This window comes from Elephas maximus, chromosome 7 (genome assembly GCF_024166365.1).
Source record: "Elephas maximus indicus isolate mEleMax1 chromosome 7, mEleMax1 primary haplotype, whole genome shotgun sequence".
In the NCBI taxonomy this organism is placed as follows: Eukaryota; Metazoa; Chordata; class Mammalia; order Proboscidea; family Elephantidae; genus Elephas; species Elephas maximus.
Genome location: NC_064825.1, coordinates 91,652,808 through 91,666,697, shown reverse-complemented (window position 1 = coordinate 91,666,697; position 13,890 = coordinate 91,652,808). Strand labels below are relative to the sequence as shown.

The following is a 13,890-nucleotide window of genomic DNA, read 5'->3' as shown; positions in this document are numbered from 1 at the left end:
AGTCAAGGGAAAACCGGAGTTTCCCTCCCTTCGCCTGACCTGGCAAGCAGATGAGCCAAGCCAATTTCCTCCCCTGAAAATCATCCTGTGCCCACGTCCTTAAGTCCTGCAGTCCCCTCGTCCCCGGCTGAGCCAAGGGGTCGCCGCCAGCTTCCAGGGTCCTCTGGCGCCCACAGCGCCGCGACCCTCGCCGCCGCAGGACTACAATCCCCAGCATGCCGCGCGCCAACAGTCGATGCCACATGACCACCCATTGTCGAGTTCGCGGTCACGTGACTCGAGAAAGATGGCTGCGGTGACAGCTGAGCAGTTTGCGGCGCTCCAGACTCTGCTCAAGGTAAATTGGCGGGGTGGGAACAGCGTGGGGCAGACTTTTTTTTGGGGGGGGGGGGAGGGGGGCGGGGAGGGGGACTTTGGACGGAGCAGGAACTGGGAATAAGGGGACACTGGTTTGGAGCCATAACTCTGCCACTGCCTCTCAGTGGGCTCTGAGCAAGTCGTTGAGCCGTTCTGAACTTTTTAAAAAGAACAAAAATAATATCTCCCCGACAGGATGACGGGGAACAGATGAGATAACGGACGTGAAGGAGCTGTACATATGCCCACTAGTACTAATCTATGGGGCTGGGTTTCGGGATTGGTGCATTGAGATGATAATTGCCAGATCTGCCTTGCTACTTCCCGGTTTTCAGCCCGCAGCCCCTCTGCGTCCCAGTGTTGAGAAGTTATCTTTCTCTGAGTGAGGCGTGCGTTCAATGTTCTCCTGAGGCACGGGTTTTCTGTGCCCGCTTTGACATGTCTAAGGGCCAAAGCACTCTTCGGATATAATCATTTGGAAGATTATGAGGTTAAAAGGGATGTATTTCATATGATTTTGTAAGGATCAAATTAAATAACGGATTGGAATTATTTGCTTAATGTCTGACTTCCTTTGTATCGGAAGGGATGGCCTGTTTTCTTTCTAGAACTTGTCGCTGACAGACATTATGCTTTAGTTTGCCTTTTGTCTCTCTGTCTCTCAAGTATGTCATATCCATTTGTTGAAAAAGCTATTTTTCATCTATTGCAGTGCTTTTGGACCTTTGTCAAGAATCAGTTGGGCATATTTGTGTGGGTTCATTTCTGGGTTCTCTGTTCTATTCTAGGTTCTCAATTGTGCTTCACTGATCTTTGTGTCTATCCCTCTGCCAATACCACACAGAGTTTGATATCTGTAACTGTATAACAAGTCTTGAAATCAGATAGACTGATTCCTCCTTCTTCGTTCTTCGTATTAAGATGGTTTTAGTTATTCTGTTTCCTTTGACTATCTATATAAATTTTAGAAAGATCTTGTCTGTATCTACAAAAAAGCTTGCTGATGTTTTGATAGGAATTGTGTTAAACCTATGTATCAATTAGGGGAGAGTTGGTGCTAGTATTTTGAATCTTCCAATTCTTGAACATAGTATGTCTCTCTATTTATTTATATCTTCTGTAATTTCTTTAATCTGTGTTGTGTAGTTTTCAGTGTACAAATCCTGTACATGTTGTTAGATTTATACCTAAGTATTTAAATTTTTTTTTTAGTGATTGCAAAAAGTATTGTATTTTTAATTCCGGTGTCCACATGTTCATTGCTAGTATATAGAAATACAGTTGATTTTTGTATGTTTATCTTGTATCCTTTGACCTTGCTGAACTCACTTATGTGTTCTAGGCCTTTTTTTGTAAATTCCTTGGGATTTTCTGCATAGGTAATCATGTCATCTGCAAATATGGACAGTTTGATCTTACATGCCTTTTATTCTGTCTCCCCTCCCTTTTTTTTTTTTTTTTTTTTCTTTTTGCCTTATTTCAGTGGCTGGAAATTCCAGAACTATGTTGAACAAGAATGGCGAGAGCTGACATTCTTGCCTGGGTCCTGATTTAAGGGGCAAAGTGCTCAGTCTTTTACTATTAAGTATACTGTTAGCTGTAGGTTTTTTGTAGATCTTTCTTTTATCAGGTTCTGTCAATTTTTGCTTTATGTATCTTGCAGCTCTCTTGTTTGGTGCATAACATTTATGGTGCCTTTTTGGTGGACTGACCCCTTTATCATTATGTATAATGTTCATCTCTGTCTCTGGTAATTTTCTTTACTATGAAGTCTATTTTATCTAATATTAACATAGTCACTCCTGCTTTCCTTTTACTAATGCTTGCGTGATATATTTTTTCCCTCCTTTTACTTTCAGCCTAGCTGTATTGTTTTATTTGAAGTGAGTTTCTTATACATAGCATTTAGTTGGGTCATGTTTTTTAATGCACTCTGCCAATTTCTGTCTTCTAATTGATGTATTTACAGCATTTACATTAATGTAATTGCTCATACATCAGGGCTTAAGTCTTCCATTTTATTTTTTTGTTTTCTGTCTGTTGTGTTTTTTTTTCTTTTTGTGGGTTAGACATATTTTAGAATTCAATTTTGATTTTTCTATAGGTGTCAGTGTATTTTTTGTAGCCTTTTCAGTGGTGCTCTACTTATTACCAGATACATATATTACTTTTTTTTTTTTTTTAAATCACAGTCTACTGGTATCGTCATTTTACCAGTTCACATGAAGTATGGAAACCTTACCTCTCTTTACATCCCTTTACCTTCCCTCATTTATAATATATAATTGTGGTAAATAGTTCTTCTACATACATTTATAACCACATGAATGTTATAATTTTTGCTACAACCTTCAAACATAATTTAGAACTCTCAGGAGAAGCAAAGCCCATTATATTTACCCATATTTTTGTTTACTGTGTTCTTTCTTTCTTCATGATGTTCCAAATTTTTTTTGTCATTTCCTTTCTGTTTGGAAAACTTCCTTTAGCCTTTCTTCTACGGCAGGTCTTGCAGCAAATTAGTTTTCCTTTATGTCTCAATTTCCTCTTAATTACTGAAGGATATTTTCATGAAGTGTCATGCCATCACAGATAATATTATGTTCTAGAACATGTATTTTCAGAGTCTGAGTTTGTTTTTTCCCCTTTGTGAATTAATTCATAGGCCTCCTCAAAAGATGTTGTTAGACAGCTGTGTAAAGAGAGCTTTTCCAGTTCATCCCTTGGCTCAAAAAAACTCTTGGATATTACATGTTCCAGCTTGTCTGTGACCCAGGAGGAGGCAGACCAAGTAAGTGTGGTCAGAAATGACCTTTGGCCACTGAACCCTCTTCACTTTTTAGTCCTTTTTGATGTCCCAGTCATTGCCATGTCCATGGAGATTTTCCCCCTGAAATGTCTGTTGATGTTACAGCAGACTTAAGGTAGATTGCTTTTTCTAGTCTCAGTGAATTTAAAAGCTGTTGGTTTTGAACCTTTCCCTATGGTAAAGGGGGCATGGATGGGAGTACTACACCCAGAATCAGAGCTCCTGACCATTTCCCTTTTCAGGCTAGTTACCTAGACAGTGTTTACAAAAACACAACCTTTTTGTGATTTTCTTTCCTAATCTGCTGCTGATAAATTGTCAGTTGAATAGCTTAGGGCAGACTTCTGGGGCTACTTTGGGCAGCTGTTGCTTCGCTGTCAGAGTGAGATTAGGGAGAGCAGTATGCTGGATTCCACTCAGGCTCCCTCCGGGGCACTTTGTGTACCAGAGTCCCTCCCTCCTCACCCCTTTGCTTCACTTGAAATTCTTATCTGCTCAGTTTGCCTGGTCTCAGCTGGTGGCCAAGAGCAAGAGTAAAGTGGTTCATATTAAGTGATATAGCACTGACAACCTTTTCTTTCCGGGGAAAATATATTTCTAAAACAAGAGTTGAGTCATCCAAACTGGCCTGTATTAATTTTTTCAAATCTGGTAGGAGCTTTATTTATTGAAGGCAGCTATAAAAATGTAAAAGGTAGAAGCAGGAATTGTGCTGGGGGCTTAGTTTGGGTTCTCCTAAAAGTAGGCTCTGAGGCAAGAACTTGGCTGCAGGCCATCATGTGGAAGGTGATTCTAGAAAACACAAAGAAGAGTGGGGAAAGTTAAACTGGAAAGGGAGACAAGCCAATAAAAGTATATGCTAATAAGTGGTTACTGCTGTGGGCAACTGGGATTCAGTCCTCTTTGGGGTCCTCTTAGACACCTTGGGAGCCCTGGTGGTTAAGCATTGGGCTGCTGACTGAAAGGTCAGCAGTTCAAATCCACCATCAGCTCCTTAGAAACCGTATAGGGCAGTTCTACTCTGTCCTGTAGGGTCACTGTGAGTCGGAATCGACTCTATGTCAGTGGGTTTTTTTGGTTTAAGACACCTTGCGATAAGGAGCTCCACTGGCACAACAGTTAAGCACTTGGCTGCTAACCGAAAGGTTGGCAGTTCGAACCCACCCAGTAGCTCCGCAGGAGAAAGACCTGGCGATCTGCTTCTGTAAAGATTATAGCCAAGAAAACCCTATGGGGCAGTAATACTCTGTCACATGGGGTTGCTCTGAGTTGGAATTGACTGGACAGTACCTAACAGCAACAAGACACCGCATGGAACTTACCTCAGCATGTCCCACTGGAGAGCAAGGAGGAAGGAGCATTTGTTACCAATTCCCACCCCTCATCGGTCAACTGTTAACATCCTCACACTTCTGGGTTGTGCCTGTCTGCAGTCAAGTAAGCTCTCATGGTTTCAGAGAAAGCCCTAAAGCAGAGAAGCATCTGGAGAGGCTTCTTAGGTTCCACTAGGCATTAATAGTCACAAGATTACCACAGATCACACTTGGCTCCAGATTCATTTAGAATGCTTTGGGGTGAGCACACAGCTTCTAGCAGGGCAGCACCAGGCACTCCTTTTCCACAGGAAGGCCTCAAAGCAGTAGTCCACACAGTCAACCAGAAGCTGTTCTCTTTGTCCTCCCAGGTGATAGCTTAGGTACAAGGACATGAGGTTCCTACCACCCTGGATTCAAACCCATACCCCACAGGAGCCAGTAGTGCTCAAAACAATCCTATCAGCACAGCATCAGGTTCTCTCAAGGAATAGGTATCCATACCTGGAGAAGGCCAGAGCTGTGATTCCCCCCAGGTGTTTGTTCAGTCTTCCTCGTCCAGACTGACCAAAGTCAACCCTGAGGCAATTGGCCAGAGCAACATTGCTGAGTAATACAGCCGACAGTCTGCTTCTGTCAGGTTCCCAGAGGAGCAGCACTAAAAAGTTAACCGAAGGTCTGATTCTCATTCAGAAGGAAAAGGAGTTTATTGACCCTTTACCCACAAGCAGAGAGTTTCCAGCAAGCTGGCAGCTACCTGACATAGGTAGCTTTGTAGCAACAGGTGAATACAGGAGTGAACAGCCTCAGGTCTCAGTTGACTCAGTTGAATGACTCTGGCGGTGTGCAGCAGACCAGCTACCAGCAGTGGGGGATGCAGCCCTGACCCCTAGCCCCTGACCTTTGGCCCTTGCCCCCTGCCATGCTCTCCTAACCACCAGGGCTGCTCCATCTGTCCTGCAGCTGCTCCAGGCTCTGCACCGCCTCACGAGGCTGGTGGTATTCCGGGACTTGTCCTCCGCTGAGGCAATTCTGGCTCTCTTCCCTGAAAATTTCCACCAAAACCTCCAAAACCTGCTGACAAAAATCATCCTGGAACACATGTAAGTGGTGATTTCCTGAGTGTCAGTTCCATTTAACTTTTATTTATTTTTATTCCTGTTCTGGAAGGAACACTGGTGGCACAGTGATTAAAGCACTCAGCTGCTAACCAAAAGGCTGACCAGCCACTCCACTGGAGAAAGATGTGGCAGTCTGCTTCTGTAAAAAGATGACAGCCTAGGGAAAAAAAATTAGGCCTATGGACAATTCTACCCTGTCCTGTAGGGTCAGTATGACTCAGAATCATCTGGATGGCAATGGGTTTGATTTTTATTCCAGACGTAATAACATGTTCATTGTTGAAAAGTTAAAAAAAACAGATGAGCAAAGAGAAGAAAATATGACACCCGTCATCCCACCACCCAGAGATTAGCAGTAGTAATTCCATAGTAGAAAGCCTTTTAACTCATTTTCGGCAATTCAATTCCAACTCATAGTGAACCTATAGGACAGAGTAGAACTGCCCCATAGGGTTTCCAAGGAGCAGCTGGTGGATGCTACCTGCCAGCCTTTTGGTTAGCAGCCAAGCTGTTAACCACTGTGCCACGAGGGCCCCGGAAAGCCTTTTTAGGGCTCGTTTGTCTATTTTTTCTGTTTACACATATAGAGAGAGATTGGTATTTTGTTTTTGTTTTTTGACAAAATGGTTTCATGCCATTTTATAACTTATTTTCACTTAACAGTGTTAACATTAGTGGCATTTCAGGTCAATAAATGTTTATCTCCAATATCACTTTTAATGGCTAATTGTCTTCCATTGTATGAAAAAATGATCTATAATTTAAGAACTTCCTTGGTGTTGGACATTTAGGCTATTGGCAGCTGTTTGCTTCAGTAACCGATTTATAGCTGAAACTTTGCTCACGTGCTTAACGAGCATTATCGTTGGTACTAGTGATATCAAATATGTTTTGCATATGTTTATTGGTCGTGTTTATTTCTTTTGTGAATTATCTGTATATTTTCTTAGCTGGGAAGATTACTTTAAATACACATAAAGCAAAACTTACTATTGGTTAGCAACAGGCTGCCAAAGACCTCTCTGACATTAATAAGTGATAATACCTATTTAAAAGAAGTTTTCTTGTTTCTGAAGAACTTTCTCATACACAACCACATTTTATTCTGACTCTCTTGGTATCGCCATGTCACTTTTGTTATAGCATTAGACAGGTCTATTTAGATGTGTTTGGCATAAGGATGCAATACTTTGTGTAGTAGGTGCTCAGTAAAGTTGACCTTTTCTCTGTTTTGTCTCTGAGAATAATAGTTTCCCCTGAAGATATGAAAACTTCCAACTAACAGCACTCACGGCCTTAACATCACTGAGCTTATAAAGCAAATAAAATGCTGCTTCTTGGAGGAAGGGTTTCTATGGTCCTTTCCTGCCAGGGGGTGATTACAGGAAGAGCAGAGGCCCAGGTTCCAGGGCCTCTCTCATCAGAAGGCTCAGTTCTCATCTTTTTTCCCATTGTTTTTCCCTCCTGAGCAGATCTACGTGGAGAACTGAAGCCCAGGCAAGTCAGAGTGAGTACCAAGAAGTCCACCTCTCCCTCCTGACCCTCCCCAACCCCAGCTCAGAATCTGCCCGATGCCCAGTCTTCAACCAAAAACCAAAGCAAACTTTTCTAACCTTGAACCACATAGCGTGTGTTGTGGTTTTTTTTAATTCAACTTTTAAATTTGTGATTATAAACTTAATATATGCATACTACTAAAAAATATAGAAAGATGCAAAGCAGAAAGTACTTAAAATTGTATTTCAGTTAGGAAAAAATAAAGTCATTGAAATTGGTTTGAAAGATTGAATAAAATACATGTTTAACACATTTACTCTGAGCCAGTCACAATGCTGGAATACCTTAGCTACATTAACTCATTTCCTCCTGTGAGGGAATAAGATTCCCGTTTTATTGGTGAGGAAACTGAGGCGCAGGGGTTAGATAAGTGGTAGAACCTCGATCCAAGCCAAGTCCGTTTGTTCACTAAATAAGCTCTTACCACTGTTGCTGAAGCTACATGTTTCCTAGGACTCTCGTCATGACCTCACCTTCTCTACCCTGTGTCATTTCTCATTCTGTCCTGAAAGAGATGGGAGGGTTGGCTGTTTGGGCGGAAGCCTGGAGGTGCTGCCCACTTTGAATCAGTACTATGTGTACGTGGCATAGAGCAGTGATTGGGCCCATGCCTTGGTGTAGGGCCTGGGGCATGGTCCGTCTCTCTGTCTCAGTGGCTTGCTCTGTGGATTAAATGAGTTCTGTGTGCATAACAGTTAGAGCACTGCCTGTCACAGAGTAAAGGGTTGGCGAACGCATGTGGTAGGAGCACTGAGCTGAGCTGTCACCTCCACAGTCTCTCTGCCGCGCCTGGTCGACCTGGACTGGAGGGTGGACATCAAAACCTCCTCAGACAGCATCAGTCGGATGGCGGTGCCCACCTGTCTGCTCCAGATGAAGGTACTTCGACTATTTTGCTCATTAGGAAGAAAGAAGGGTGTGACTTGGCACCCCTGCAGACCATCTAAAACACAGATCCCCAGTCCTTTGTAATGTTTAACCCCTTAAATGAAAATTCAGCACCCCTTCAAATATGTGTATGGGTAATCCCCGACTTACTATTGAATTCCATTCCAGCACCTCCATCGTAAGTGGGTTCTGATGTAAGTCAAATACCTCTTTGCTTATTTTTACTTACTTTTTTATAATTTTTATTGTGCTTTAAGTGAAAGTCTACAAATCAAGTCAGTCCCTCACACAAAAACCCATATTCTTATTTTTATTTTTAAGTTTTCATTATTACTGCCTTTTATTATCATCATCTTTGTATATCCAGTCTTTGAACACCTGTGAGTGAACATCTGAGAATGATAACATTAGCAAATTACATACTGCAACATTGTATGTAGTACATATGACTAACAATAAGATGTACCCCCCCCAAAAAAAACAGTTTTAAGTGTGGTTTGTCGTAACTCAAATATGTCATAAGTCAGGGACTACCTGTATTTATTTACAAAGTATACATGTATTACTGTATCAACATATTATGAACATAATAAAATATATACAGAAAGAAATTTTAAAAGGATGAGACAAACACAAAACAAATATTTTTTAGATAATTTGCTGATACTTCGAAGTACCATATCCACTAAGAGGGAAGTTTAGTGTTAACAGAAACCCTTGCGGCATAATGGTTAAGTGCTATGGCTGCTAACCAAAGAATTGGCTGTTCGAATCCACCAGGTGCTCCCTGGAAAACTATGGGACTGTTCTGCTCTGTCCTATAGGGTCGTTATGAGTTGGAATCGACTTGACGGCAACAAGGTTTTTATTTTTACCTTTCACAGTAGGGGTGTGCATTCGGAGTTCAGATAGCCTTCTTGATAATTTCAGCATGTTTTAGCCACCTGCTTGTCCATTACGATTAGACTGCTTCTGTTTGTAATGTGGCTGAGCACAAGCACCTGGTAGCAGTTGGAGACGTTTCAGGTCTTCCTTTTCTTGTTGTTCACTGCTCTTTGCGTCATTTATGTTATCTTCATTTGGGGGTTCTTTTCAGGAATCTTTTTAAGCCACCTATCCATTGTAGGGTTTGTTTAGTTAAAACTAGATTGAGTCATGCTATATCTCCATCACCAGGTACCCAGTAAGAAAAGGAAGAAGTAAGGGTGTCTCTAACAACTAAGTTTTTAAATATCGCTGCTGTTACTGTTAGTTGCCGTCAAGTTTATTCCAACTCATGGTGACCCCACGTTTCAGAGCAGAACTGCTCCATAGGGTTTTCAAGACTGTGATCTTTCGGAAGCAGATCGCCAGGCCTGTCTTCCAAGGTGCCTCTGGGTGGGTTAGTAAAATATAATTTCTTCCTTTTTTTCAGATACAAATTAATATAACTAGAAGTTCTAATATTTTTCCTTCATCTGAATGTATTACATTACGTACTCTATGGATCCCACTGTTTAATGTACTGAAGTGAGCATGTGTAATGTTTTCTTACTCAGATGCTGAGAGTTAGGGTGTCAGAGAGGTGAGGGAGGTCTTGGCTTGGCCTCTGATACCCGCTCAAAGCACTTGTTGCAAACAGAAGCCAACCCAGGCCTCTGAGGTGACTCCTTCACTCTCTCCCCTGGAAGCCAGATGACTCAACAGCTAGGATTCTCTGTGGCTGTTAGCAAAGAGCCTCTCTTCAGAGGTCCAGCAGAACAGAGGCCAGGGTCATTGGTCCAGGGCTCACTTGCAGTGTGATAGGAAAAGCAGCAGCCTTGACCTTCTCCCATGTTCTCTTTCCAGATCCAGGATGATCCCAATCTGTGTGGGGACAAACCCTCTGTCTCAGCTGTCACCATGGAGCTGAGCAAAGAAATGCTGGACACTATGTTAGATGGGCTGGGCCGCATCCGAGACCAGCTCTCTGCCGTGGCCAGCAAGTGACACCAGCCAGCTGCTGGTCCCTCTATGCCTCAGTGCTCGTCAGCAATGCACACCTCTGACATGCCCGTTGCCCACACAGCAGCAGCCGCAGCCGACAGCAGGCAGGGTGGTGGGAGCGGAGGGGGTGGCTGCCACCCAGAAGGCACAGTCGGATTGAGAGGAAGCCACCAAGCTCCTTACCGTTCTCCTTGCTTATCTTCTTTTTTTCTCTTTCTGAAGCTGGTGAGCAGAAGCCTCCATCTTTAAAAGACTCTTCTGTGTGACTTAATTACCACTGTGACAGTGGGGTGGAACATTTACGTTATCAGCTGCCTCTGTTTGGCTGTTGGGGAAATTCAGGCCCAAATTGTGGAGCTCACCTAATAAGTTCATTTCCAAGCTTAGCTCTAATTCATTCATTTCCAGCCCTGGAAGACATGGATTAGAAGCAGGTGGGTGACCTAGCTGTTCCCACTTCTCCTCCATAAGAGTCCCACAAAGCAGTGCCACTGCAGAGCAGCCTGCCCCCTCTTGTAACCCCAGAACCTTCCTGAGCCCCCCCAACCCTGCCAGATGCCCTCTTCAGTATTGGAAGTCTGAAATGGGTGCTAATTCCCTTCTCCATGAAGCCATGGGCTCCTTCCTTAATAAAATACAGCTGCTCCAGGGTGAAGAAGTGTTAGTAATTGGAAATAAATGACATTTCCAAAATTTCTGTGATTCTGGTCATGTGTCTTGTAGCTCCTGTCCTTAGCCCAAGTTGTTGTCTTAGGCCAGTGCTGCTTCTTGTTCTTAAAGATAATCCCAACCCCCCAATTTCCAGCCAAGCCTACAGCCCATGGTGTGACATGAAACCAGTCCTGTGAACCTCACAAGCATCCACGTTTCTGTCACATAGAGCAGGAGGAAAGTAGGGTTGATGGTCATGTGCTCGTACAAGAGCTGCAATGAAGGCACTTCTGTCTTAATTATCTAGCGCTGCTATAACAGAAATACCACAGATGGGTAGCTGTAACAAACAAATTGATTGACTCACAGGAGGCTAGAAGTCTGAATTCACGCTGCTGGCTCTAGGGGAGGGCTCTCTCTCTGTTGGTTCTGGGGGAAAGTCCTTGTGTCTTCAGCATCTGCTTCCTGATTCTTTGGACATCTTCATGTGGCGTGGCACCTATCTTCCCCTCTCTTGGCATGCTTAATCTGGTCCTTTTATATTTTGTAAATGATTGACTCAAGACACAGCCTATACTAATCCTATCTTGTTAACATAACAAAGACAACCCATTCCCAAATGGGATTATAACCACAGGCATAGAGGCTTGGATTTACAACACATATTTTCGGGGAACAGAATTCAATCCATAACACACTTTTTAGAGTTTAACCAAATGAGATCATCTTTGTCACATGCCCGACACATGATAGGGATGTAATGTGCAAAGACTTAACCTCTTCATTATCCTGCTCCCCCACTGGTGACAGCTTGCAGCCTGCTATCTGAATGCATTGTTTTGGCAGCTTCTCAGGTGGTGTGTGGATGGGGTGGGTGGGTGGGTGGGTAGATGGAGGGGGTAGAACCAGGTTACAAGTGTAGACTTGGGTCAGGCAGCCAGGGTTGGAAGCTAGCTCTGCTCCTTAGTTATCAGGTATTAGACCTCTAAGCTTCAATTTTCCCCTTTTTAAAAATTAAATGGGGGTAATAATAGTACCTACTTTATAGGGCTTTTGTGAAGACTAAATGATATAATGTGCCTAAAAGCATTTAACATGGCAAATTTTTAAAAAAGGGCTCAGCAATGTTAGCTTTGATTGTAGGAATGAAACGAGAACACTCTGCACTCATGTTTCATCCACTGTACAGGGTTGGGATGAGAATGAACGTTATTTTTCTCCCTTTATGGATGAGGAAGCCAGCTCACTGAGGTGAAGTCACCTGCTGGTAAATGGCCTCCTTAGGACTTGGGCCCAGATTTCTCTAGTTTTCCCTCCACCACACAGAATTCTCTAAGGGGCATGCAGTGATGGTGTCATGAGCGCCATTTGGAAAATGCCAAGACTGAGGGAGAGATGAGAAATCTTACTTCTGCCCTCCCAGTGAGACTGGGAAAGTCCAAAAGAAAATTCCAAGCTCCTCTTTGTCCCCTTCCTCCTGGAAGCTGAGCTGCCTTCTTTTAAAATGGTGGCTCTTACCCCTTTAATGGTCAGACCTGTTGAGGATTTGATGAAAACTGTGGTCCTTTCTGTAGGAAATGAACTGTTCAGTTTTTTGCATGCAATGACAAGGGTATATGTAACCCAGAAGCCCACCCATTGCTTCCAGGTTGAGAGCTGGTGGTTTCACTCCCTATGGCCTACAGACAGAGATCTCCAAATACCTGTTCTCTCAGCCTCGCATGGGCATCCATGAGAAACTCACCTGAAGGAGGTGCCTGGAGAGTGGAACTTCTCTTTAACCAGATCTACCTGAACAGAGCCATCTGGGTACATGGCACACAGAGGGCATTCAATCACTAACTGGAAATTTTCGGTGAATGTTGGCTGCCCTTTGCCTCACTTGCTCACATAAGGAGTTTCTTTTCCATTTTTGATGAGAATGGATTGTTTGTAGATGCCATATTTCTGGTTGGTCTGACTCAATCTAAGAAGGACATCCTAGTTTCAACCTGTTGATCTCAGAGGAAGTTCTTACCTGGTTTGCTAACAGTATTTTGTGTGGCACAGGAGCTATATGCAAGTGATTCCTTACTTAGCGGTAATCATAGGCTCTCTGTGGTGACTATGTTCCTGGCTGTCCAACACATTTCCACCCACCCAGCCACAGAGCTGAGCATATCAATCCTGATCAGGGCACATCCATGCAGATTGGTCAAGGGGTGGGTAAAAACCAGCTGCCGTTGAGTCGACCCTGACTCATGGCAACCCCTTGTGCATCAGAGTAGAACTGTGCTCCACTGGGTTTTCAGTGGCTGATTTTTCAGAAGTAGATCACCAAGCGTCTGTCAGTTTCTTGTACTGTAGGGGCATGCATGTTGCTGTGATGCTGGAACCAGCAGGGCCACCCATGGCAAACAGATTTCAGCTGAGTTTCCAGACAGGCTAGGAAGAAGGACCCAGCAGTCTACTTTTGAAAAGAATTAGCCAGTGAAAACCTTATGAATAGCAGGGGAACATTGTCTGATATAGTGCTGGAAGATGAGCCCCTCAGCTTAGAAGGCACTCAAAATATGCCTGGGGAAGAGCTGCCTCAGAGTTGACCTTAATGACGCAGATGGGGTCAAGCTTCCAGGATCTTCATTTCCTGATATGGCACCACTCAAAATGAGAAGAAACAGCTGCAAACATCCGTTAATAATGAGAGCCTGAAATGTATGTAGTATGAACCTAGGGAAATTAGAAATTGCCAAAAAATGAAATGGAATGCATAAACATTGATATCCTAGGGATTAGTGATCTGAAATGGACTGGTATCGGCCATTTTGAGTCAGACAATCTATGGTCTACTATGCCAGTAATGAACAATGGGAGAGGAATGGCATTGCATTCATCGTCAAAAAGAACATTGCAAGATCTATCCTGAAGTACAACACTGTCAGTGATAGGACGATACCCATATGCCTACAAGGAAAACCAGTTAATACGACTGTTATTCAAATTTATGCACCAACAAGTAAGGCCAAAGATGAAGAAATTGAAGATTTTGCCAACTTCTGCAGTCTGAAATTGATCGAATATGCAATCAGGATGCATTGATAATTATTGGTGATTGGAATGCAAAAGTTGGAAACAAGAAGGATCTGTAGTTGGAAAATATGGCCTTGGTGGTAGAAATGATGCCGGAGATCACATGATAGAATTTTGCAAAACCAACGACTTCTTCATTGAAAATACCTTTTTTCATCAA

At 43.1% G+C, this 13,890-nt stretch overlaps 1 protein-coding gene across 2 annotated transcripts; it reads left to right on the top strand.

The window, feature by feature from the left end:
* Positions 1–273: 273 nt before the first annotated feature.
* Positions 274–11,420, top strand: COMMD9 (COMM domain containing 9). 2 transcript variants are annotated; one of them, XM_049890882.1, is made up of 6 exons: positions 274–337; positions 3,023–3,148; positions 5,443–5,582; positions 7,073–7,107; positions 7,933–8,036; positions 9,873–11,418. In XM_049890882.1, the coding sequence occupies exons 1-6, from the start codon at positions 287–289 to the stop codon at positions 10,011–10,013; spliced, it is 597 nt and encodes a 198-aa protein (XP_049746839.1). In that variant the 5' UTR covers positions 274–286; the 3' UTR covers positions 10,014–11,418. The 2 variants fall into 2 exon arrangements, with proteins under 2 accessions (XP_049746839.1, XP_049746840.1); XM_049890883.1 differs by lacking the exon at positions 3,023–3,148 and having other exon boundaries at positions 284–337; positions 9,873–11,420.
* Positions 11,421–13,890: the final 2,470 nt, after the last annotated feature.